Source organism: Miniopterus natalensis, chromosome 20, assembly GCF_054644295.1.
Source record: "Miniopterus natalensis isolate mMinNat1 chromosome 20, mMinNat1.hap1, whole genome shotgun sequence".
In the NCBI taxonomy this organism is placed as follows: domain Eukaryota; kingdom Metazoa; phylum Chordata; class Mammalia; order Chiroptera; family Miniopteridae; genus Miniopterus; species Miniopterus natalensis.
In genome coordinates, this window is record NC_142100.1 from 10744257 (window position 1) to 10771242 (window position 26986).

At 50.8% G+C, this 26986-nt stretch overlaps 1 protein-coding gene across 2 annotated transcripts in view; it reads right to left on the reverse strand.

Moving 5' to 3' along the window:
* Positions 1-5232: 5232 nt before the first annotated feature.
* The window catches only part of DCPS (decapping enzyme, scavenger), a 34136-nt gene continuing 12382 nt past the window's right edge, over positions 5233-26986 (reverse strand). For both annotated transcript variants that reach the window (XM_016204448.2, XM_016204450.2), the window contains exons 3-6: positions 17496-17641; positions 12800-12913; positions 7681-7791; positions 5233-5683 (exon numbers count right to left, since the gene is read on the reverse strand). In XM_016204448.2, coding sequence (XP_016059934.2) covers positions 5417-5683; positions 7681-7791; positions 12800-12913; positions 17496-17641 — 638 coding nt within the window. In that variant the 3' untranslated portion in view covers positions 5233-5416. The remainder of the gene's footprint in view (positions 5684-7680; positions 7792-12799; positions 12914-17495; positions 17642-26986) is intronic.

A 26986-nucleotide genomic window follows, 5' to 3' on the forward strand; every position in this document is an offset into this window, starting at 1 on the left:
CGCTTTTAAAAATAGCAACTCCAGGATGGTATTTCAGCTCCTATTTTTATCAGATTTGTATGGCTGGACCATGGAGCCGAGCTGTTCCCAGGGTTCTCAATAGCAGGGACATCACTGTTGTAGTCTTAGAAACCTGCCTGCTGGCCCAGGCTAAAATGCATTCCAGGAACCTCTGGGCTGGGAGAGATCCCAGAAGTCACTGCACCCAGCCCGTGTCTCTATTTAGGGCCACGATCAATTCACCACAGAGAGTTTATGGCTTGCTTTTTGCCTTGGAGTCTCTCGGTTGCCATGACTCCACTGCACAATCTAGGATTACACGGCCTTCTAGTTCAGGAAGTGCTTTTTAATATCTAGCCCAAATCTCTCTGGTGACATCCTTTTTGGCGTTTTTCATGTCAGGAAAATAGCAACTAGCATTCACTGTGTGATAACTGTGTCCACAAAACCCTCATGTAAACCTCACAGAGCCCTTCGGGGTGAGCACGGGCACTGCTCCCGGCTCAGCAGTCGCGGGGCTCGAGCAGGTTCATCCTTGGCTCTGGTGCAGCGCCTATGCCGGGACCGCTGGGCCACGCTGCCGCTCAAGGGGGGCGGAGAGAGGCCTGTAGGGAACCTGGTAGCGAAGGGGGCCAAACGTTTGGCCTTTTGGGATTCTGATTTTAAGCTGGTAATTGAGAAACAGAAGACTCAGAGAGAACTTTGATCCTTCCCCCTTTCCTGCCCAAGAGGTTCAGATGGAAAATCCTTCATCAGGAAGGAAGTCCTAGGATGCTCCTCTTAGCCTGGTCTGATAAGGATGGTAAATAGGAGGGCTTCAGGCAGGGGCCTGTTAGCTGGACACCCTTGTGTCCCATTGTTTCTGAGCTGCCTAGGAGTCTGCCCTCCCTTGTACTCAGCATTTCCTCAACTATCCGAAAAAGGCCCATTCTCAGTTCTGAAATCTAAGACCCCAATACCTCCCTTTTCTCCTCTGTCCAAAGTGTCATGTATACCCGATGACGCTTCACTGTCTTTGGAATTTTCATGTTTATGTGAATTCCCCATGTGCACGTTATTAAAATTTCATTTTCTCCTGTTAATCTGTCTCTCTAATTTGATTAGCCCAGCTTAGAAGAATTTAGCAAGTGGGAGGAAAAGTATACACACACACTAGCATTGACTTTCATTTCTTCATCATGATCCTGAAGGAAAAACTGGCCAGCGTGCTAACTGCCTGTGTGCGCCCCATGATCTCAGAAGCTAAATTCTGGGTCCCAGCCATGTTGAGCCCCGGGGCCCCTCACTGCTGGGCCTTTGCTGTGCTGGCCATGTGGCCATCAAGTTTTAGCCCAGGCTTCTCTCAGCATAAGCTCCCATAGCCCCCTCTGCTTTTTTCAGGTACTCACCACTCTTGTAATTACTTTATAATTAATGTCTCACTAAATTGTAAGCTCCAAGTGAGCTTTATCTCCAGATCCTTGCTAAAAAAAAGGAGGGTGAATGTTCAAAACCTATTTATTGAGTTGAAACACTTTAAACAGAACCAGTCTACGCTTAGTTTTTAGCAGCAGTTAAAACAGTGGCATCAGCCCTGGCCAGGCAGCTCAGTTGGTTCGAGCATCGTCCTGACATGCCAAGGTTGTAGATACAGTCCCCGGTCAGGGCATGTGTGAGAATCAGCCAATGAATGCATATATAACTGGAACAGCAACTGATGTTTCTACCCCCCCCCCACAATCAATAAAAAAAACTCCGTAGCTTCAAGTTTATATAGATTTCAGAATCCAATGTAATTTTGATAATAATAATAATAGAACATAGAGCTGAGTGAGGACATTTAAAACACAACAGCCCTTAATTATCACCATCTTCTTATTTGAAAAAGGGCATTTTAACATTATTTAACATGTTTGGAATAAAGACTTAGTCCTGCCTGCCCTGGCCAGTGGGGCCTAGTTGGTCTCATACACCAGGAGGTGGCAGTTCAATTCCAGGTCAGGGCACATACTCAGGTTTTGGGTTCCATCCCCAGCTGGGGTGCATGCGGGAGGCAACCGATTGATGTTTCTCTCCCTCTCTCTCCCTTCCTCTCTCCAAAATAAAAAAAAAAAGATTTAGTCCTTCCTGAGAAGGAAGGGTTAGCACACCTATGTCAACCTATTCAGAAATAAAATAGATATATTACAATGTTTGGATATAGAAGTATTACAAGAGAAACATTTTCAAGTATTATTTTGTATGTAATCATTTCTTGATTTCTCAATATGGAGATCTGTATTCCACAGAGACACTCAAAGTGGAGCTTGAATGTCCAACTCATTTCAAAAATGTTATTTTTCTGTTTCATGAAGGAATGTTGACAAACATAGAACACTCAGCAATTTTGTTCTATGAGGAAACTTTTGGGCAAACTGAGAGGAGCCAAAGAACAGCAGCAGCCAAGCTGCCAGCGGCTCCCTTCCTTCTCCAACCAAGCCAGGAAGAAGGCGGGCCAAGGACTGAGGGCTGGCGGCCAGCGTGGAGCCCTCCAGGATGCTCTGGGAAGGGCGCATCTGCCACCGCTCCAGCAGGCAGGGACACAGGCACGTACACTGAAATCACGCCATTCGACGGCCCTCTTTCCAGCAGAGGACAGATGGATCGCCCTGCCAGAGGAGCTGGTATGCAAGTCTTCCAAGGTGGGGCTCAGGAATCCTGGGCCTTGCTCGGCAAGCTCTCAGGGGAGGCGAGATGTTGGGTTTTGCTAAGTGACACTGCAGCAAAGGAACGACTACAGGTGGTGACAAGGGCAAGTGGCTGTGTCTCAGACGGAGAGTCTGCAGAATCTATTTCATGGCCCACTGCACCTAAGCAGCTGTTTAATGGAGTGAAAGTAACACTGTGGGCAGTGACATTTGTGGGCAGTGACACTGGCCACGGGTGGGGTTCCTGGGGGCAGCGGGTTGGACTCTGGTCTTGTCCGGAGCAGTTTCCAGCTTGCAGACTGCTCCTTCCCTGGCTCTTGGTCACTACCACTGCAGGCGCTGGGAAAGAAGCGAGCCTGGCCCCTCTGTAAAAGCAGAGGGTCCTGACATATAAGCACCAGCCCTATCTCCCAGAATGACAGGGCATGGGCTGGGGGTGGGGTGGGGGGGGCAATACCAGGCCTCCCTCTGGAATAGCCCTCACCTACTGTCTTGTCCTGGGCTGTCCCATCCCTTGGACCATGCTTCTGGAGGTACCATGGATCTTCCTGCTTCCATTGTCTAGTCTCCCTGTAGTTTCAGCCCATGCAAGACTTGGTGGAAATTTGATGGGTGACTGAGCAAACCTGTGGAGACGTGGGACAGATGGGGCCAGGGAGAGGCGGGGAATGCCTTCACAGGGCACTGGTCCAGGGAGATGGAGGCCTGTCCCAGGGGGCTCCGCTCTCTTCCTCTGGTCCAGGATGAACCGCCTATCAGTCTATTCCAAGCATACCACCTCTGCGTGAAGCCAGATGAGACCCCTGTTGAGAACTGGATCTTTCAAGAAGAAAACATTCCCTCCACTCTGGAAGGAGGAGCCTCTCTGGGTCAGCAGCCTCTCCAATCCTCTTGGCATTTATCTTCATGACAGTTCAGAGGGGTCTCCTCTTCAGACCTCCCCACATGTATTTCTTACACATGGAGAAAAGACAAGCCAGGGTTCCCTTCCAAGCCGGCTGGTCCCACTGCTGTCACCTCCACCTGATGGGGAAAGCAGGTGCCCAGCCCAGTCACATCTCCCCTCTAAGGCAGCCCTGGCAGCCTCCCCACTCTCAATGCCTTATTCCATTTAGACTGTCCCGCTGGAGACACACTGGGTGGGCCAGGGGGCCGAGTACTGTCAGGATCCAATGCATACTGTGTCTCCCTAGAGTAACTCTACACCTGACTCTCCCACATACCTGCTTTCAAAGTAGCTTCCATGAGCTGTCTGTTTTCACTCCTATGTTCACCTGTCTGCCCCGCTAGCCAGAGGGTAAGAGCTTTGCATTAGTCATTGTGTTCCCAACCCCTAGGATACTGTCCAGCTTACAAGCCAATCAACAAGTCATGGTTTATGATAAAGCTTCCTGATCACACCTGACACAGCAGCTTACGTCATGATCCTCTCTCCTCCCCCCTTTACAGCCCAGTAGACTCAGAGCACCTCAGGTCTTGTCCGATGTTATGGGCAAATGTCGGCTCCAAAGAGGCTTCTGGCCGTTTGCTCAGCATTCCCCAGTATCGAGGGCAGTGCCTCGCCTATAGTACATGCTCAATAAACACCTGATGCATAAATGAATGGAGCTTGGCTGTAAGTCCAGGTCTCCTGGTTCTTGATCCAGGGGATGCAGAGTAAGAACTGCCCACTCCTCTGCTTTATGCTTCCCTCTTACCACTTAGCAAAACCCAACATCCTGCCTCCCCTCAGAGCTTCCCGAGCAAGACTCGGGCTCTGTCAGCCACACTCGACAAACTGGCACACGCCAGCCCCTCTGGCATTGCGATATCCTGGTCTCCTGTGAAGAGAGTGCCATATGCACTTAATCATATGCCTCCAGCATGCATGCCCTGTCCCTGCTCTGCTGGAGCAGTGGCAGAGGTCACCCTTCCCAGGTAAGCCTCTGTCTGCTCCTCACAGGCCATCAGCCTGCAGTCCCTTCTGAAGTCCCTTCCTGGCCTCGAGATTCCAGGAGCAGGGGCCTCTGACGCTGGTGCCTCCTTGGACCTGAGCCCGTCAGGGCGGCTGCATACCACCACGCTCACATCACTTTGCCCTTGCTGGTGCACTGTTTGCGAGTTTGTTTCGTCTTCCTGCCTAGATAATAAACTCAAGGCCAGGGACTCACTGACCAAATAAGAGAGGCGAAGGCAGGCTTTTGGGGGCTTGCATCGCCCAATTCCTTACAACTCTCCCACTTCCAGGCGGCAATCCTTCATCCTTGTCAAGTTTATCAGCAGGGTTGACTCATCCCTCGAGGGCGACCTCAGTGCTGGGAATGGAGAGGAAGTGCCATCAAAAAATTCTATAGATTATTTCCAGAGAGTTTTCATATCTGCTTTTTTAGGGGCACTCCCAGACACATGGACCTAGAAAGCCATTAGGCAGGAAGGAGTGGACGTGGCAGTAGAATCGGGAAAACAAAAAGGGAGAGGCAGTGAGATTCAGGACACGGAAATGGGCGAGGATGGGTGTGCAGGATTTGGAGACAGGCCTGGCAGCCATCCAGGTTAGCTGAAGCCACCCCCCACCCCCTTCCTGGGGCTGGTCTCTTTTCTCAAGATCTCCCAGGTGGCACCGTCAGTCCACACCAAATGAGACCAATACTTTATTCACATACTAGAAGTAAGCCAGTACAAAGCACATGTAAAAAAATAACCTGGTACTAAAACCTCCCCCACCCCCCCACAGTCCCATTATCTGTGTTCTCTGGACAGCCCTAGGAGACTCAGCTTTTCTGGGCCTCCTGCAGGAGCTTGAGCAGGGGGTCATCCGCCCTGAGGGCAAAGGTGAGGGTGCGCTGCTGGTAGTGCTCGGGGTCCCGCTCCAGGTTCTCAATCACCTCTGCCAGAAGGTGAGCCCGCTCCACCCCCGAGCCAGGTGCCTCGAAGCCCAGGGCGGTGAAGTGCACGTGCAGGTGGTAGTAGGAGGGCAGGTAGTGCAGGTACACGCGGAGGCGGTCCCCCTTCACCTGGTATCGCCGCAGGATGGCTTCCTGGCGAGAAGGAAGTGGTGGGAAAGGGGTCACTGTGCTGCCCTCGAACCAGCACCAGACCCTCCTCCTGCCCTAACCCCAGACCAGCCTCTGGACATCCAATAAAAACCCTTCACATAGCCCTCTGCCCGCTGTATGCTTCAGGTCCCTGCCTTCCTCTCTAGGGAATCAGCAAATGCAGGTGACAGCAGCCAAGCTGAGGCTCTTTCCCCCAAATGAAGGGGACCGTGGCTGGGATCAGGGTTCCCCACTTCAACCTGGATAAAACATCTGCTTCCTCAAACAGCTGCTGCTAGAAATTTAGAAAATCCCGGTGCCTAAGGACGCGCCCCACAGACCCAGGCTGGGAAGGTTTGTAAATACTCAGAGCACTAAGTGGGTAGGAGGAAACCTGTTCCCTCTCTCAGTCTGCAGCAGAGTGAAGCTCAGAAACGATGGGCGCAGGGCTGAGCCCGGGCCTTAGTGCAAGAACAGGATGGGGCCGGGCTCCTGGCGGGAGGGTAAAGCCTGGCTTTGGCCCTGGCTCCCTTGGCCCCCACCTTGCTCAGGGGTAGGGCTTTTTCTTTTCTTTTAAATTACAATTTTATTTTTCATAATAGGTCTTTTTTTTTTCATCATTACCAGAGGACATGTTCATTAATTTTTAGAGAGAAGGGAAAGGGGGGAGAGGGAGAGAAACATCAATGTGAGAGAGAAACATCATTTGTTGCCTCCCTCATGCGCCCTGACCAGGGCTAGGGATCGAACCCTCAACCTAGATATGTGCCCTCCAGGAATCAAACCCTTGACCTTTTGGTGTAGCAGACAATGCCCAACCAGCTGAACGACACCAGCCAGGGCAGGAGGAGGGTTTTTTCTATCAAATCCCTTTTCTGGAGTCTCCAAGGCTTGGAGTTAAAAGGAGACACTGGTTTCCACTGTGGGCAAATGCCTGAGGTTAGAGGTGAAGAGAAAAACCTAGGGCCTCAGTGGGTTCGGAATACAACCCAGAATGCATTTTTTATTTGGCACTCACGACAGGGATCTCTGCAGCAGGGTGAGACCTGCGCCAGGCCACCCAAAGGCTTCCTTGGAGAAGCAGGGTGAGGCCACCAGAGCTGCCAGAGCAGGTGAAAGTGTTGGCCTACCATCTCCCTGAAAGATGGTCCTCTCTGCCACCCAGAGACTGTTTTAGGAGAAAAGAAGCCGCTCCAAGCAAAGACAGGCAGCCAGAAGGTGTGAGGTGCATGGAACGGCAGGAGAGGAGGTGAGGGCACTGACGGAGCTGGGGTCGAGGTCAAGAGAGAGCAGACCCGGGCAGAGCCCTTCTCCAAGTGCACCCCAGCCTCGGAGCAGCTCTTGTTGAGAGGAGCACCCATGCCTGCCAAGCCCGGGAACATGGGTATGTGTGGGGGACTCTCAAATGCTTCCAAGTGGGGAAAAAAGCTGAGAACAACCCCACAAAATGGAGGCTTCAGAAGGATCCTAACCAGACAGCAAGGCGCAGAGAGGTGAGGCCCAATGTCAAGACCTGGGTTGGGCCACAATGTCAGAACCAGGGCCTCATCTTGGATTCTAGTCTCTGTTCCCCCATGTTCCCTCACCTCAGGGCTCCTTTTAGCTCCCCTATGATTTCATTCAATTCAATAAGCACCCCAGATAGACAGTATCTCAAATACCAAGTGCTAGAGAATGCAGCCTCTGCCCTCGGGCTAGGTGAGGAGGTTCCTGCATTCAGGCATCAGAGCCTCCGCTACCCAAGAAACACGCTGGAACCTAAAGGAGGAGTGTGGGCTGAGGAAAGGTGGCTGAACGTAGAGCTGGAGGGTGGGGCAGGACCAGACGACAGGGTCTGGGGAGTCCATGGAAAGAGCCTGTGTGTAGCCCTGACTGACACCCAGGAGGAAATCCCACTGCAGACATCCTGCTGAGAAAGGCGAGGAAAGTGTACAGGGAACACACGGAAAAGGGAGCATAATTACTCTGGGCTTCGATGTGACTGGGCCAGGGCAACTCACCTGCCCCTCCTGGAGGATGTTCCTGAGCAGTGGCAGGTGCTCTGCAGTGAGGTCCCGGATCGACCGGATGCCCCGGCGATGGCAGATGGCGATCAGGTACAGGTCATCAAGCTGCACAGAAACCAGAGGTAAAGCAGGCTCAGCAGGTGGCAGAGCCAGGGAGGGCACCAATCTTGAAATTCCCTGGAGAAGCCAGCAAGCACCCACCCCCAGGCCTGCAGTGCCAGTCACAGCCAACCCCAAGGACCCCACAGCAGGACTGACCCCAGCAACATGGGAGTCCACGTGCCCAGAGTGAGTGGATGGTCTAAGGAGCAGAACTTCCGTTCATTCCTCCTGCTAAAGAGTATCATGTGGGAGTATTTATATAGCCATAGAGCTGACGGGGTTCAAGACACTGCCAAGGACAACTCCTTCCCTCCAAGACTGTATGGTCTAATCGTATGTACACAGTAACCACTATCGGGCTTGAACTGATGGAAGAACAGAGGGAAGGAGGAAAGACTATCTAGCTAAGGCCATCCAGAGAGGCTTCCTGGAAGAGAAGGCAGGTGATCTGGGTCTTGAAGAGGTAGGTTTAGAGGAAGAGCATTCAGGGAGAGGGAACAGTGAAAGCAATGGCTCAGAGGCAGCAAAGCATAAAGGGAGGCCATAAGGGGAGTCAACAACCCGATTTGTTGGGAGTCAAAGGCATGTGAAGGGGTATGAAGGATGGAAAGAGAGCCTGTACCCAGCTGGGCAACAAGCACCACCAGAACCTTAATTAACCCTTCCTCTCTTCCCCCATCTCCCAGGGCCCACAGGCATCATTCCTAAACCTGGAGGTCACAACAGTGCAATGAGCCCGAGTCAACAAAACCTTGCTCAGGACAGGAGACGAATTCCTCCTCTAGCAAGAATGCATCTCCACCCACCCCGCTCGCTCAAACCCTGGCCTTGGCTGGTTATCACAACCATGTGTGAGGCAGGCCCCAGACACAGGGGCTCTGAGGGTGAGGCCTGGGGAGGCTCCAGTGGCACTCAGCCCTGTGTCTGAGCTGCTGATTCTTCAACGAGACAATCTGGGGACCCAACCAAATCCTGAAGGGCCCCAATTTAAAAAGTGAGAATGAGGTTTTCCATATGGTACCTGATGTCCAACTGTGACTCTTCCTGCCAACACAGTCCCTTCCTGCCACAGCCATTCATCTCTGCCAGAGTTTCAAGGATCTGGGCTCCCTGCCCCAGGTCTGCTTCAGATGCACCCAGGGGACCTCCCCGCAGATGACAAGCTGTGCTGACCAGGCCTCAGCTGTGCCCACAGGCCCCTCTGTGCTCTCCCTTTTCAAGACGTGTCCAGGACATTCATTCTCTCACTAGGTAGAGGCCCAAGGAGAAGCCAGGAAACAAAACTGCTTAAACCTGGGATGTGTGCGTGTGTGTCTTGGGTATCCTCAGCTGTTCCATGTGTCACTATCACAGGACTCCCAAATCACAGTAGCATCTGTTTTAGAGGATGTCTGCTGACAAATCCAAACATGACATTAAGTTACACTCTCTGCTCCCCTGACAGGGAATGAGGAATGAACCCTAGTGCTGGTGTCAGCTTGTGGGCTGGGTAAGGGAGGGAACAGAAGGCCACTCTGTGATGTAGGACATCACCCCAGATTTTCTGCAGGCAGCCAGAGGGCCTCCGGGCCAGAGAAATGATCTGAAAAAAACTAGACAAGGGGCAGGCGAGGGTCTCAGATTGGAACCCGAGAAGGTGGCCCATCAATCACTCTGGGATAAGACATGATCACTCTCTCTTTACAAGGCAGGATAGTGGATGTGACAGCTTCCTGGTGAGGGCTAAGGGCTAAGGTTGAGATTGGCTGAAGCTTTGGAGAGCCATCCCTCCAACTCTGGAGTGACCTAAAGAGAGTTTCCTGGTCTGAGAACCTTAGAGCAAAGGACCTAAATCATGTGCAAGGAAAGTGTATGTGTGTCTATATAAACACAAGCATATATGCTTACATATTCAACAAGCGAAGACTACCTCTGGAAGGGCAAGGAAATTCTCTTCTGGGGAAGGGAAAGGGGAATGTGGGGCGAAGGAACTCACTTTACTGCACACCTCTGTACCATTTGCATTTTTACTATGTGCATGTACAAACCAGATCTGCAAAAAATAAGCAAATAAAGTATGCAGATGATCTCTTCAGAGAACTGAGGAAGGGATTTATAACCTCCAGGAAGACAGAGGATCTAGCAAGTATTAGGGACTTGGTAAATATCTATAGGATGGACGGATGGGTAATGGACAGAGATGCTCTAATCCTGGGCCATCAGCTGAGGGGCTATATAAATACAGTGTCCCCCCAAAATGTATACACAGCTGACTTCTATTACATTTTGAAAATGAAGTGTATTTTAATACATGTATTTTAATAAATACTGTCTTTATAATTATTCAAAGTGTGTTGCCCAGCCGGGTGTGGCTCAGTGGTTGAGCGTCAGCCTAGGATCCAGGCAATTGGGGTTCGATTCCTGGTCAGGGCACATGCCCGGGTTGCGGGCTCGATCCCTAGTCAGGGGCGTGCAGGAGGCAGCCGATCAATGACTCTCTCATCATTGATGTTTCTATCTCTCTCTCTCCCTCTCCTTTCCTCTCTCTGAAATCAATAAAGATATATATATTTTTTAAAAAGTGTGTATACATTTTTGGGTTACACCCTATATATAGAAAGTATATAAAGGTACACTCCTGGGAGAAATAGCAGCAGGAGGAGATTCCAAATGACTAGAAAGCCTCCTCAAAGAAAACGCCATGCACAGCTCTCCTTTACCCTCACCTGGGGTAAAGAAAAGAAGAGACGTCCAGCCGGCCCATCTCCCTGCTGGATACGCTACTTGTCAGGAAACTGTCGGTTTTGGTGTATTTTCTCTCATAGGTCAAGGATTTGAGACAATGACATATGGCAAGAGACAAGTGCTAATTAAGCAAAGGTTAAGAACAATGGCACCTATATTGTCATCAAGGAAAGTCGGACTGTTTAAAAACTAAATCTAGAGAGAGAAAGGGAGAAGGCGAGGGAGGGAGGGAGCGGGGTGAAGAGAGAGAGGGAAAGAGAGAGAGGGAAAGCGAGCTCGGTTGCCTCTCACATGTACCCCAACCAGGGACCAAACCATAAACCTGGGCTTGTCCCTGACTGGGAATTGAACCACTGAACACAGGACAACGCTCACCCAACTGAGCCACACCAGCCAGGTCGAAAGTCTGACATTTTAGTTTGTCCATTCTCAACTGTTGAGGACAAGTCCGGACATGCGGCTGGAAGCCCAGCGCAGCTCCTGAAGCCTTTTGTCTTAAAGGGAACAGAGAAAGGGCAGTTCCACTGGCAGGCCAGGCAGGATGCCTGCCAGCACAAGGTCAAAAGGACGCCCATTTGCGTTCTCGGTGCCTTGGCTTCTAGAATGAAGACGCACAAGTTTCTCTTGTGTTGTCCCTCCACGGCCCTCAGAGCACCAACCCTGCAATCACAAGCTTGTCAGTCTTCTCAGATCTTGTGAGTCAATAGTTCCTCTTATCCCATCCCCACCTCCCATGACCAGCCTGCCATCCAGGACCTCCAGGAGCAGGCTGCCGGGAGGCAGACAGGCTTTGCACAAAGGCATCGCCCACAGCTGCCACCAGCATCCCTAGGGCCTGTCCCAGCTCCCAAAGCATCTCAGAGCCAGTCTGGCCTCCTCCATGGTCGCCTGAGGTGGCGTTAGCTGCAAGGGAGGGGGAGGAGGGCAGTTGCTCTCTCATCCTCTGTCCACTACAACAGCCCTCACTTTGATCTTCCCTGGTGCTAACAAATCATGCAATGCTCCAGCTCCTGGAAACTCCCTATTTCCTACCACCCCTGAGCCATGTTCAGGAATCCCCACAAGCCTCCCATAGAGACAGCTGGCACTCACTAGCCTGTCTGCCTCTGAGCCCCGGGGTTGGCCCTGTGCCCCAGCCACAGGCTCTCAGCCCCCACTTTTTGGCAGTGAAGGAGAGGCATGGCAGGTCTGGAAATCACCAAATCAAAACCAAGTAAACTGCAGGTGAGCTCAGTTAGGACTCAAAGGCCCAAGGAGCAGGCCACAGCTAAGAAAGAAGAGGGCAGGTGTTCCAGGCGAGGTGGACGAGTTGGACAAGGCCTAGCCTCCAGAATGACGTCTCTGTCTGTCTCATGATTGCATGAGCAGCACAAAAATCAGAAGGACCCATCCAAAAGCAGAACGGAAACCCAAGCTGGAATACTCAGAGTCTAGTTAGAGAAAGGGGACACTTATTTGTCTACTCCCCACTTCCTACTCAGCGATTCCACCTCTGGCTTCTCTGCCTTCTCCTGGCCCCCGACCCACTGCAGGCTGAGGCCAGGGAGAGCACATCCTGTAAGACGGGGCTCTCCTATTCTTTACTGCCAGGGCACGTAAGCCCACCCAGGAGTGATGGCGCATTGTGACTTGTGGTGGGCAGGTACAGGGAGTGAGGACGAGAGGACAGAAGGTGGAGAGACAGAGAGAGGGAACTGGGAGGGACTGTGCGAGAGGAGGTGGCTTGCCTGGGGACTGCCCCTTAGTAGGTGGGAAGCAGCAGGCACAGAAGACCTGGAAACAAAGCTGAGAGGCACAGGTGGAGGAGGGGTTGCCAGGGAACCTCCTCTGTGACCAAGGCAGAGCAGGGGACACCTCGGGTTGTTCATCATGATTGCTGCCTGTCATTATTTCAGACCATGGGCATGTCTGGATCTGCTGGTGTCTAGGGAGACAAAGAAAAGCTAACAGGCCACCACAGGGCTCCAGAAAGTGAGAGCGGCCACCCAAGCCAACTGGCTGGTTAAGGAGCAGCCCCTGTGGTGATGCAAACATCTCCTCATCTCCCTGACCACCCCCTATACACACACAGGGTGGGGGTGGGGACCAGAGGAGACAAAACGGGCTTTAAACAGCCCGCTGAAGCATAAACGTCTATGTTTGACAGTTACACATCAGCATGCAGAGCGCAGACCTCCCGTCGTTGGTTACGAGAGACAGTGTGGGAAAGGCGGCTCCAGGTAGGACTGAGGTGGGCCAACAACCTGGAGCGGGGCGCTCCCAGCAGACCCAGCAGGAAATCTCTTACCTGCTGTTGGTTCCACTTGAGGTCGGGGATGAGCACAAAGCCGCCAGAAGGATCCGGGTTCTCGAAGACAATCCGGTCGGCCTCAGCCTTCTTGTCAAGAATGTTGTACACCCACTGGAAGGAGAGGGAGAGGGGGGGCCCTTACCCAGTCACCGCCCTGTGGGGAGACTCCCCAGACTGGGCTAGGGAAGCTCACTCGACACTCCAGGAAGGACAGCCACTGAGCTCAGGGGGTCCACACGCAGGCTGCCATGTCCCCCAGGATCTGCTCTCACTCCCCTACCACCGATGACACTCGGTCCCCACAAGGACCCTGCCATGCAGACGGCACTGGCTCTTCAGGCTCTCACTGGTCAGCAGTGTGCACACACTCTGCTGTGGCCACACAGGCCTGGTCTGTGGCTACCCCCTCCCCTGCCCACAGAACCGGGGAGAGCGTCTCCAAGGACCCGTCCTGCATTATTCAGGACCACAGCAAATGGTCAGGTTGGGGGTTCCCTCTGCAAGTTCTAGAAATTAAGATATGTAGGTTTCCTACCCACTGGGATTCTCAGTGGTGGGATGAGCAGCTCTGCCCACATGGAGCCACAGCAGTCTCAGCCTATATGGCCCCTGCATAACAAAGCAGACCTGAAGGCCAGCTTTCTCGTCAACCCAGGGCTCCGGCCATCCCACACTCCCTTTGACCCATAGCTCTTGAGCCTTCAGGGCACTTCCTTGGGCACTGTGTGGATCCCAAGGACATCAGTTTACAATCAAGGTCCTGATGGCCTCTAAAGAAACCTCCTGCACAGAGGTTAAGGCCCTGCTCTCACAGGGTTCAAACCCTCAGATCTCAGCATTTCTCCACTTCCCCCCAGCTCTGAGCACCCTTTGCAAATGAGACTTCTTTCCAGGTCAGTGAACCCTTGCCAGGAATCCTGGAGAGAACCCTGCTGCAAAGCCAGAGAGAGGGCAGTGGTTGGGCTCACACTGCCCCCTCCGCCTCACAGTCACAAAGGGCCTCCACACTCACAGAGGGGGTGAGACCGGAGGCCAGGGCACTGACACCAGCAACCAATGGAGGGCTCCTCTGCCCACTTCCAGAAATGCTGGCACAAGCAGTGTCAGCAAAGGCCAGGGGCTGGGGGCTGGTTTGGGGTCCGCATCCTTGGTTCTCCTCAGCTCTTGGCCAACATGGCCAAGGTCAAATGACACTATCTGAGATGGAGGATTAGGAAGCAGAGGGCACCTGCTGGGAACAACGGGCCACCTAGCCCCACTGGTAAGACCCAGACAGGTCACGTGTGGTCCACCCAATGCAAAGGAAACAGGTGACGCTCTCCAAGAAAAGCCTGGCCGCACTGCTTTCTGGGGGTCTGGAGGGTGGAGGGACCAAAACTCTTGCCTGTGGGGATATTGACTGTTAAGCTGGTAATTAAGAAACAAGACTCAGAAAGAAGCTTTGGCCCTTCCCCCCCTTTCCTGCCTAAGAAGGCAGAAGATAAAAGCTACTCCAAAAAGGGCATCTCAGGCTGTTCACTGTAGCGGCCTGGTCTGAACTGAGTGTGGTAGATGGAGGCTACAAGTCCGACTGGAGGAAGGACAAGAGAGAACAAGGGCAGAGGAGATGGTGCTCATGGCAGGGCAAGGCTGAGGTCGGCGCGAGGACGGAGTGGCGACACCAGGCAGGTGTGCGGTGTTGAGTGAAGTCTGACTGTGCGCCAGGCCCTGCTCCAGCGCCTCAAGGGATTGTCCTCACAGCAATCCTGGGAACTCAGGGCCATGAGCGCCCCATCGTGCAGGTAAGGGAAAAGCAGAGGCAAGGAAGTTCACACGATTCTAACCCAGGGCCTGGGCCTCGGAGCCCATGCTCCAGACCATGTGGGAAAGGCCTCTGGGAGAGAGAGGGACCTAAATCCACATCAAGTCTTGGGCCAGAACCCCTGCTGAGAAGGGGAGGAGATCCAGGGAACAGAATTCACACAAACCTCAGGGGTTACATAATGGGGAGTGACATCCTCTGAAAGCAAGGCTGGTAGGCGCCCACTTGACGGCAGTGGGCCTGTGAGGGGGCACGGGCGCCTCTGGATGCACCTGGCACGGCCTCCTAGCAGTAAGTGACACTGGCAACTCCCTCCGGACGCCCTCCCCACCCTTGGGACATCTTGCTCCCTCTTCAAGCTCCTGCTTTTCTGCTCACCTGCCTGCTGGCCCCTCTCCTCTGGCCTCCCTTTACCTGCTGCACCTCCAGGTGCCTCAGCTCTGGACTATCCCGTCCTGTTCCGCAGAACTGTCACCTGTGTGTGCACAATGGCAGCTGCCACTCTGGCACCTTTTCTGTGCTGGAAACAGTAAGCAGGCACGTGATACACGACACCTCTCTCAGTTTTGACCGGGACTGTGGTTGCACTTTCCAGATAAGGAAACAGGGCTTCCAGAGTGAAGGACAGGGTCACACTGCTCTGAGATGGCCGAATGAGAACCCAAACCTGGCTAGCCTGAGCCCTGACCCGGTGACTCATGGATCGGTTTTTAGCCTGAGGATCTCTCATGCTCTGAGTCCAGATATCCCACTGCATTTTCCCCGGGGCATTTTCACTATAAGTTACAAGTACTGAATGTGAGGAGCCAAACAGGGTAGTTGGCTAAGAGCACAGACCCTCGGGCCAGACCGCCTGGCTTAGAATTCCCATCACCGAAGGGCTACTGTGAAGATTTTTTGAGGCGATGCACAGAAAATGCTTGGAACAGCTTCTGGCACCTCATGAGGTCTCAGCAAGTCCCACACTGAACTCACTGTCTTCCACATAAACCCTTGCTGCTGTGCTTGTCCCCCATCCCAGCTGACAGTCCCATCTGTCCACTCATCACTCAGGCCAGGCCTGGCGCCATCCCAGGCTCCTCACTTCTCCACACCTACCAGTTCCTACGCCCGGCCCCTCCAATCGCTGCTGACGCCTTCCTGCGGCCTCCGCCTCGTCAGACCCACACCGCGCTTCAGTCTTCCTGCTCCACTATCAGAGCTGGCCACCACCTCCCCCACTCTGTGTCACCACTGAGCTACCAAGTACTGATCTCATTATATGGCAACTGTCTGACTACACATCTATCTTCCTTTAAGACAACAGGGGCATTGTAGGGTTTACCTTGGTGACCCTCCTGGGCCTAGCACAGGGCCTGGTACAGAGTAGATGCTCAGTAAATTCGATGACTGTTGCCAGTTAAGCTGAGTACTTGAAAACTTGCTAGAAATAGCCAAGAAAGAACACACAAGTGCTCGTGTCAAACAGAAGTCGGCAGAGTAGTGAATTTTGTTGTACTATTTTCCAAAAGGATCTGAATGATGGGGTATAAAAAGGGACATATACGACTCACACTGACTACATTAAGGGCTTCCTCTCTTGAATCTCATAGATATGCAACCAGTACATAGAACATATATTCCAGGAGATCCCTCTGGGATCCTGACAGCAGAAGCTATCTAGGAAAATGGTAATATATCTCTTTTCCACTTAAAAGACAGAGCAAGTGCTGGGACTTAAAAGGATAAAAAAAAATCAAGCCCGCTTGAGCCAGAGGAACCTTGTGCAAATGCAGCACAGGGAACCATGGTGAAGAGACAGGCCTCCGCCCAGCCTGCCAGCCTCCCTTTCCTTCCTCTTCCTGAGGACATTCAGCTCACACTGCCCCTACACCCAGAACACCCGCCCTTCTTTTGGGTCTGAGAGAAATGGCTGTGAGTTTCCCATATTAGAACACCCTCCACAACTGTCACCTGAATCCTGGGGAGAGTGAGTGAGAAATGCTCCAAGAGAAACAAGGGTGAGTGATCAAGACATGGAGACAGTGGGAGCTAGAGAGCAGGCAAGAAAACAACTCATCTGTCATACTTAATACCGAGTGTTCACCCGGGGCCAATTCCAGGCAGAAGTGCTGGTTGGCACCAGGCCCATGCCAAGGAGAAATGGGGATCTTAGTTAAATGGCCTTGCATCTGGTCCAGTTGCCGAAGACACTCACAAGATGCTGCCAACCCCCAAACATAGCCCCTGGGAGAAGAGGCCTGCACTGTGCCCCGCAGGGACAACAGGGTCCTGCCCTCCATGGAATGAATGCAGGGGAGACTAGCGAAGGGGAAGTTTTACTCTGAGATTCAACTTCTGGAGGCAGGTTTGCTGCAGGCAGAACTGGGAATAAAAGTCTGGACTGTGACGGCCTAATCAGGCATCAGTCTTTGCCGATTCACAGATACCTGGCGAGGGCACAGCCACTCTAAGACTGACCAGGGCTACTGTAGGGTAGATACAGATTCTCTAATGGACTAGGTTGCTTTGAGACCCCCAGGGAGCCTCGGGGACATGCCCAAGACCAGAGTCAATTCCCTTATCAATGACTATCCTCTGTAAAACAGTGGCCACCTCACTGAAGGACTGTTTATGTCCCTTTCTTGCTGAGTTTTCTCCACAGCACTCATGATGTCGCATCTCATGCGGTCATTTATATGCTTGTGTACTATCTGATTCCTGGTGCGGTAGGAAGCTCCATGAAGGTGGTGTCAAGACAGGGAGCCACTGTGCTCTCAGCCACAACCCCACAGGCTATGTTGCAGAGCAGTGCTGGCTCCTGGTAAGGCCCTGACAGATGCTGGAGAAAGATGCACTAGCCACTGACTGGGACAGCATGCTATGTGACCCCTCTGGGCCAGTCCACGTCACCTGGATGCTGAGGCTCTGGGACTCCAGGTAGGGTAAGGTGACATTCTTGTAGTCGCCTCCTGTCTCTCTCACTAGGTGGAGGTCCTGGCGCAAGTACTTCTGCAGGTGCTTCTCTGTGGCTGGGTAAACCACAGTTGTCTTTACATCTGCAATGACACAATGTGACCGGCCTGCAGAGTTAGGTCGATTCTCTGCCCCGCCTCTGATTCCCTGACAAAGGCAGGGAAGGCTGAGGTTCTAGTCACCCATGATCCATTCCCACAAGCTGCCTTGTGCCACTAAATTCATAAGCTGGGCCGTACTCGGAATCTGGGAAACTCACCACCCTACCCCTTGTCCTTCCCCTTTGTCTTCTAGGCACAGAAATGAAACGTTGCAGGCTCTGCTCAGACACCAAATTCCCAGGTATGTGAGTTTCTGGACCTGAAGCTGAAAATCTACTTTAAAGCCAAGCAGCCCTCTTAGTGCCAAGCAGTGCAGGAGGGCACAGTGGTTAAAGGCCCCGGCCCTGGAGCCTGATTGAATTCAAGTCCTGGCTCTCCTGCTCCTTCCTCAGGACCCGGACACTGGTCCGGTTGTTCAACCTCTCCCATGGCCCCTGCTTCCCCATTGCCACCTGAGGATAATAGCTCGTGTGTCACAGGATTGAGAGGATTAAATGAGCTAAAGCCTGTAAAGCACTTAGAACAATGTCTGACATAGTAAATGTTTACTCTGTGAGTGATGGCCGTTTTTTAATTGGTTTGTTTGTTTTGTGGGGGTTTTTGTGTTGGTTTTTTTTTTTTTTTAGGAGGAGAGAGACAGACAGACACTGATGTGCGAGATACATTGATCAGCTGCTTCCCCATGTGCCCTGACCAGGAATCAAACCTGTGACCTTCTGGTGTACAGGATGACGCTCCAACCAGCTGAGCCACCTCCCTTTAATCCACAGCTTCTCAGCCTTGATACCACCATCGCTGGCCTATCTATCTTTCTGTTGTGGGCTATCTGTGCACTGCAGGGTGTTTAGCAGCCTTGCAGGCTCCCACCAGAATGCTAGTAAAACCCCCTCTCCACTTGTGACAACCAAGCATGTCTCCAGACGTTGCCAAATGTCCCCAGATAAAAATGCCATAGCTGAGAACGACTGTTTTCCCAAGAAGGAAATTGTGTAGTTTTCCTAAACAGACTCTAGGCCAGGGTCCTGGTCAAATACAGCCTTGTTTTGGTTAAGTCGCTTTCTCTATTTCTAATAACCTCTGCTACAACTGTTAGCACTACTCTAACATTTACTCAGTGTATATGGTGCTTCAACAAAGATATTAGGGACAGGAAAGAAAAACGAGGTTTAAGATCAGTGGGATGTTTCTCAAAAAACCCGTGACCTCCCTGACCCCTTACTCTAGGCTCAGATGTGCCATCCAGGGAAACCCAGAGGAGCCCTGCAGGTTGAGCACTCCAGCAAATTCTCACGCTCGCCTGCACACATCAAGACCCACCTAAGAACCACCAATCTACACTTCCTGTGAGGTCTGAGGACACCGGGGATTTTCATCCCCATTTTACGGGTAGGTGAACGCGTTGATGGCAATTGAAACTTATCTGACTTCACACTGCGGGCAGGCGAGGTGTGGCAGAGGCGAGCGGGAACCCGGTCTTCTTTCCCTAAAGCTGGTGCTCTTTCGACACCTACTGAAAACCTGATTGTCTTCCAACAGCCTCAGGGAGGCGTCCACAGGTGTTATGCCTAGCACTTGACCTCTGGTGAGGATCAAAGGCCCCTATTCTGTCAGCTCCAGAAGCCAAAGAAGTATGACGCAGAGATATGGGACCTGAGCTGACACATGACTCCCCACTTACTGGCCATGTGATCTGGCTGGGCATGTTATTCAACCTCTCAGAGTCTCAGTTTCCTCACCAGTTAGAGGATGCTCATAAAACCTGCTCACAGAGTTGTCGCTAACATTAAACAACACGTGTCATCTGGCCCACTGGGATGCTCAGTAAATACCACCCTGCTTCCTGGGTATCTCTGCCTGGACCATGAAAGGGAGGCAGCAGCAAAAGTTGTTCTTTAATTCTCACTCCCACCACCTCTAACAGCCCAGGATCACAAGCCAGAGATCAGCACACCAAGATCTCAGGAGGCAGGAGGCTGCCTGAAATAGGTTGAATGGCACGCTGTGCCCTGGCAGTGGACTCTTGGGAAATCCTGGGCTACCTGCAGTGCAGCTGGTGGAGAAAACAGAGATTCCAGCAGCAATCCGCTTGGGTTCAAACCCTAACTCTGCACTTGGCAGCTGTGTAACCCGGGGCTGTTGTGAGGAGTCAGCGAGCAGGAGATGGGGAACATTTAAAAAGCGCCCCTTCCCCCAACAGAAAAGTGCTCCTCCAGTGCCAGCTCTCATTCTTAGGTTCACGATTATTCCAGTTTCCTGGGCTAGGCCATGGGGAGGAAAACCACGAGCCACAGCACGGGGGAGATGGGCGGGGGACAAAGGCAGAACTGATGTTGGAGAGCAGCCTAGCCCTCTTGGCAATGGACACGCAGCCTGTGCTCACAGTCTGGGGCTCCCTGGCTGCTCCAGATCAGAAAGTGGCTGGGCCTCGGAGCATGCCTGTGTCTGCCAAGGCTTGTCAAAGACTGCCCCAGCCAGCCATGGTGCTGGGGAAACAGGCACCTCAGTGGGCCAGCCCCCTCCTGTCTTCCCCTCAGTGGTAGGGAAAAAATAAAAAGACATTTTTCCATTTCTCACTTCCTGCTGTGCTTCCTTTCCTGGATGCAGAAACCCCACTGCTGTACTCAGGGCCCTCAGGTCCGGTCACTCCTGGGGGCCAGCCTCTGGCAGACCACCACGGGAAGCCCGGGCCCTCACATGCTGGCATCAAGGGTGGGTCTGGCTGAGTTCCAAATCCTCTTGAGGGGCTGACCCTCAAGCCTGGACAGTCTACTCGCTCCCTATCATGGTCAACGCGGCCCTCCATCACCATGCCCAGACCTCTCCCCAAACTCATGTACCACCGTTCTCCCCCTTATATCTCTGCTCCAGACAAACTGATCTCCTTACACTTCCACTAAATCACATCTAGCATGTGCCCATTTCTAGGCCTCGTACCAGCTGTTCCCGCTGCTAGGCGGGCCTCCCACCTAAGCCACAGTTGCTCCCATGGATCATTCAGGTCTCTGCCCAGAGGCCAGCTCCTCAGAGCTCTTGGGGAGCCCTGGCTAAAGCAGCACCCTCACCTCATCACTGTCTCTTTCACTCATCACCACCTGACCAGGTAGTACAGACTGACTGTCTGAGTCCCCGTATAATGTACCTTCCAGGAGGACAACAATTTCATGTTGTCTAACTTAAAAATTTTTTTTTATCATTTTATTACCAGCACCTGGGATAGCACTGGCTTACAGTACGCACTCAACAAATACTTACTGGACAAATGATTAAATGAAACTGGCCTTTCAGACTATAAACCCAGGAAGAGCATTTCTGTCCCAAATGGAATAAAATCTCTCTGGTCATAATTAATATAAGTTTCCCAATGGCAGCCAAAAGCAAACTCTGTTGTCTACTAAACGCCAGTCAAGGTATTGACCTGCAACTGAACTTCCCAAGGAGTTTGGTCAAGAGTCAACGCCCAATAAATGTCAAACCACTGGGCAGAAATGCATTGACAGCAGGATATACACGCACAGCCTCAAAGTAGCTCCCCACAGATTACTTAACGATTACAAAAGGAAAACACCAAGTGATCAGAGCTAACATCACCCCGAAGGGGAAAACTGACACCACGTACCTCCTGAGGGATGTGCCGTGGTTGTTCTGGCCAAAAGTGCACAACCTGAAGCCAATGGTGAGGAAAAACCAGCAAACCCGAATCCAGGGACATTCCACAAACAGGCAGCTTTACAACTCTTCCAAAGTGTCCACGTTAGGAAAGACAGAGAAAGGACACTGGAGACTGGACTGGATCTCAATGGGGCGGAGGAATTCTGCTTCTAAGACGGTATTGAAACAATTGGTGACATTTAATAATGGTCTCTATGTTACACAATATTTTGTATAGATATGAAATGTCCTGGAATGGGTCATTTTACTCTGGTTCCTAGGAGACACACACTGAAGTGCTTAGCAACGAAGGGTTATGTTATCTGCAACTTACTTTTCAATACATAATAAGAGTAATAAAATTATTATCATATGCATACCTGGGGCAAAAAAAAAGCAGATGTGGTAAAATGTTAACCAAAGGTGAAGGGAGCATGGTAATGGCATAAAAACAAACACATAGATCAATGGAACAGCATAGAAAGCCCAGAAATAAACCCATGTCTTTATAGTCAATTAATATTTGACAGAGGAGGCAAGACACACAATGGGGTAAAGACAATCTATTCAATAAATGGTGTTGGGAAAATTGAACAGATTCATGCAAAAAAATGAAACTAGACCAACTTCTTACACCATATACAAAAATAAACTCAAAATGGATTAAAGACTTAAGTGTAAGACTCGAAACCATAAAACTCCTTGAGGAAAACAGGCATTTCTCTTAGTAATATTTTTTCTGATGTATCTCCTCAGGCAAGGGAAACAAAAGAAAAAAAGAAACAAATGGAACTCCATCGAACTGAAATGTTTTTGCACAGCAAAGGTAACTATCAACAAAATGAAAAGGGATCCCACTGAATGGGAGAGCATATTCACCAATGATACATCTGATAAGGGGTTAATATCCAAAATTTATCAAGAATTCATACAACTCAACACCAAAATAACAAACAACCCCATTAAAAAAATGAGTAAAGGGCCTGAACAGACACTTCTCCAAAGAGGATGTACTGACGAGGCCTGACAACCGGCCTGGTGCCCTCTCTGCCAACCCGTTAGCAAGCTGATTTAAGGGGCCACCTGCGCAGGGTGAGCTGTACCTGACATCTCCCCACCCAGAAGCTTTTCCCTGTGGCTGGAGAAGCAACATCCCCCTACCCCCGCCTTCCTGCTGGCATTCTTTAAAAAATATCTTGCAACAATCTCAAACACCTCCAAAACGCATCTCTCAAAAATCTTCAAATACAGTCATTCCCCCCTTCTCAGGGATACATTCCAAAACCCCAGTGTATGCCTGAAACCACAGATAGTACCGAACCGTATATATGCTATGTTTTTTCCTACATGTATGTGCCTATGATAAAGTTTAATGTATAAATTAGGTGTAGTAAGAGATTGGCAACAATAACTAATAATAAGATAGAACATTTATAATAAAATACTACAATAATAACATAATAGACTATGACAAATGTGGTCAGTCTCTCTCAAAAGATCTCACTATACTGTTTGCAGTGTGTTCACATACTGGGTAGGACAGAGTGGGAGGGCATGAGATCTCAGCATGTTTCTCAGAATGGCACGCAATTTAAAACTTATGAAGTGTTTGTTTATGGAATTTTCCATTTAATGTTTCACTGAGGATAACTGAAACCAAGGAAAGCAAAACCATGGGTAAGGGGGACTACTGGATATTAAGAGGATCTCCTGATGCTCCTTAAAAAGCCTCTCTACCTGTCGTGCTTTGTTTTTACTTTTACTTCAAGATGTGTTGGCACACAGACTAAAGAGTCAGATGGAGCTTGCTTCCCTCTGTACACCACTTTCAACTCTTCATTTCTTTGGTTATGTACCTACATAGTTCTAAATTACAAATATTTTTATAACTTGTTCCTTCTTGACTTTCCAGTTTTACTATTACCTATTAACCTCCCATTATAGAAGGATTTCGCTTTTTTACCAGCTCTCCACCCCAATGTACGTGCACACACACAGACACACAGACACAGTCTCTCTCACCCCCATCCTCAAGATACCATCAGGTCACAATTCGGGATAAATCAGTACTCAGCATTAGCACTATTCATGATGATGTAGATGCTGTTCACTGCTGAATAGTATTCTATGACTACTTTTCCTTTTCAGCATTAATGTTGGTATATATAGTTACTTTTTTTACTTTTATATAAACTTATCACTAACTCATCACCTCTGCATCCCTGTTTACATATCTACTCTTGATGTTAAAACTCATTACGCACATGAGCAACATGCCTCGCTGGAGCCTTTGACCCGCTCCGGCAGGAGCCTGTGCAGAGCTGTGCCCTGGGAGCCTGGTGCCCTGTCATCCCGGGGCCCCTCCCTATCTCTCCGGTACTCAGTATCTTGTTTCTCGCACCTACCATCTTTCTCTTTCACATGTATGTCCTTATTTTGCTAAAGGAGAGGTTCTCAAACTTTAGTGTGCTGATCTGAGGTGGGGTCTAAGAATCTGCATTTCTAACAAGAACCCAAATGCAGTTGCTGCTGCTGATCAGAGGACCAAACATCGAGAACCACAGAGCTAACGCACAAACCTGCTTCCAGAGATAAGGTGTGAGGGAGACAGATTCAGAGGCTGGCAACATCTGAATTTATTGTCGCTGAATGAAGAGTCTGCCTAAAGAATACTGGACAGCCCGGCCGGTGTGGCTCAGTGGTTGGGCATCAACCTAGGAATCAAGAGGTCACAGTTTGATTCCCGGTTGGGGCACATGCCCAGATTTCAGGCTTGATCCCCAGTAGGGGGCGTGCAGGAGGCAGCCGGTTAATGACGACTCTTTCATCATTGATGTTTCTATCTCTCTCTCTCCCTCTCCCTTCCTCTCTCTCTGAAATCAATTAAAAAAAAAAAGAAAAAACAATTAAAAAAAAAATTACTGGACGGGGAGCAGTGACCCTCAGAATCTGAAATTGCAAAGCTGCTGTTAAGAGGTCTGAGGTCACTCTGAGCCCCAATCCTGTGTACTGACCACTTTTTTCTTGCTCACCCCCATGTCCTGATGGTGCTCATGGATCTTGGAGGGGCTTATTTTCACCCATTGAGCTGGGTAATTATTGAGCCCTTTCAATATCAAAAATCATGCTCCTCGATCCTGAAAAGCTGTCTTATCTCTTCAGTCATTTTCTTCCCATTTTGTCTGTCCTTTCTTTCTTTCTTGGATATTTACCTTCTTTCAGTTTTCTCTTCTCTCCCATTTTCCATCTCTATGTCTTTTTGCTCTACTTTTAAGGAAGTTTCCTTCAACTTCGTCTACCCTCCTACTGAAATTTTCATTTCTGCTATATTTTTAATTTCCAAGAGCTTTTAAAAAAAATTCCTTATTGACAATATCTTGTTCTTATGCATTCAATATATCCTAATTTCTCTGAGATTAATGATAGTTTCTGAAAATTTCTTCTCCCTGCATAATGTCTGTTCCCTCCATGTTTCTTTCTTTTCCTTCCTTTCTTTTCAATTGAGGCTTTACTCAAAAGTCTGGTCATCCTTGCCTGTGTACTCACACCGAAGAGCAGAGAACTACGGAGCTGATGGGCAGCCCTGTGGACACAGGTGAGTTCACCTGGAGCTTTATCTTAGGATGATCAGGCTATTCCTTTGCATAGCAGAACCTCCAAGAATTTAAGTATTTAAGTCTTTTCTCCTGGGCTGGTCAGATTCAGCACGGGCCACTCTTCCAGTTCCATAGATGGAGGCATATAAGCCTGGCTGACAGCATCTCTACGTGATGAGGAGAAGAGTTAGCTGAGAGTCATCTCAACCTTCAATATCTAATTTTTTAAATTGATTTTAGAGAGAGATGGGGAGGGAGAGGTAGGGGGGTAGAGGAAGGTGGCAGGGGGAGGGAGGGAAGGAGGGGGGGAAGGGAGGGAGATTGACTGATCTGTTGCTCCACTTATTTCTGCACTCATTGGTTGCTTCTTGTATGGGCCCTGACAAGGCATCAAACTCACAACCCTGGCATATCGGGAACAATGCTCTAAACAAATGAGCCAGAACCTTTGGGGGTATTTATAATATTTTCTAAAACAAATATGTATCACTTATGTAACAAATATATCAAAAATAGAAAAATAAGATGCCCCTTAAAAGTGAGCCCCAGAGAGGTTAAGTAACCTGCGCAAGGTCACAATGGTAGCGCTGAGATTTGAACCCAGCAGTCTGGCTCCTCTATGCAACAATGTTTTCCCGATGGGCCACCCTACTTTGGGCCTTTTCCTAAGACACCCATGCTGCAGCTGTGTTCTCCAAGCAGCAGCCCTCTCAACAGGAGAAACGTGATGAGTCCCAACCCTTCCGGACAGACAGACACCAGTCAGCAAAGCCAAAGGCATAATGAGGTGCTGGAGTGACCGGGGCTACCGACTGGGAGGTCTGGGAGCACATCAGCGCACAGACACCAACCACAGTGATGCCGCGGTGCTCCCTGCCAGCCTCCTGGGAAGACCAGCGAAGTGTAGCCAGCTCCTCATCTCCAGAGGGCTGAGTGGTATCACCGGGATGCTCTGCTGCCAGAAACTGCACTAGAACAGGCTCTCGTGGGGAACACAGAGGGACTAAAGATGACCCTGCTCACAACAGGGACCAATGGCTGTTTTGACTGGTGTGTGGTACCACACCCCCAAATAGGTCAGTGCTAGATGGTGAGAAAGGAGGCCTGCGGCGGGGGTCCCCCAGAACAGGGGCCTTGTGGTGGTGTGGTCACCTCTGAGGGGCTTGGGGCTGCAGCTCTTTATCCACAGGCAAGTTTGGCAGTGGGAATGGTCACATAATGCTTCCCAGATCAACAACGGCCCTGCACACACAGGCTCCTTTCTCTACAGCTCAGCCGAGCAGGCTGGGATGCCCTTGCTAGGACAGCTCTGTCTTGCCCATTAAGACTCTCAGGGTCCCCTGAAAGGCCTTCTCCAACCAATAAAACCACCCCATCTCCCACCGGAACACAAAAGCACAACTGCTCGCAGAGGTGGGAGGCAGGGCTATGCGGAGAAAAGAGCAGCTGCCTCCCCCGCTTGCTGCCAAAGCTGGCTTAGCCAAATCCCCAGGAAAATGCTGCTGCACATGAAACATGAAAATGCAAACCACAGACAGTCTGCTCTCCTTCCCATACACATGTTCAAACAAGACTGCTTTCCAGCCCTCGCTGATGGGCTTCCACACGATGAGGTCATTTCCATGGCTCCGTCTGTGGGTTTTGCTCTCCTTTCACTATGATGAGCTAGTTTCAACTTATTTGACCCAGATGTGCAGGCCCAGGAAAGCAAGGCAGAAGCAACAGCCAAGTGTGATCTATGTACAAAGCCCCCCCCCCCCCCAACTCCCCTCCACAAAAGCCAAGCAGAGCCACCCAGGAGCCAGGCTAGATGACCCAGATAGGCAAAGCAGTCCATCTAAGAACTCCTATGGGAGGGCTGGCAAGGGGGAGGCTGTGGAGGGTCCCGGAACTGCCTTTCCTCTCCCTTTCTTGGAACTTTCCCCTGGTTCAGCGACACGCTCCTCTGCCCTGGCGCCTGTGACCAGAGAGAACAGGCCAGAGGCTGGAGCAGAGGCAGCCATGCTGCAGTCAAAGGCTGGCGGGGAGTATTCCTGGCCCCCCACTGTAGGGACGCTGGGAGAACTCAAGGCCCAAGGAGAAT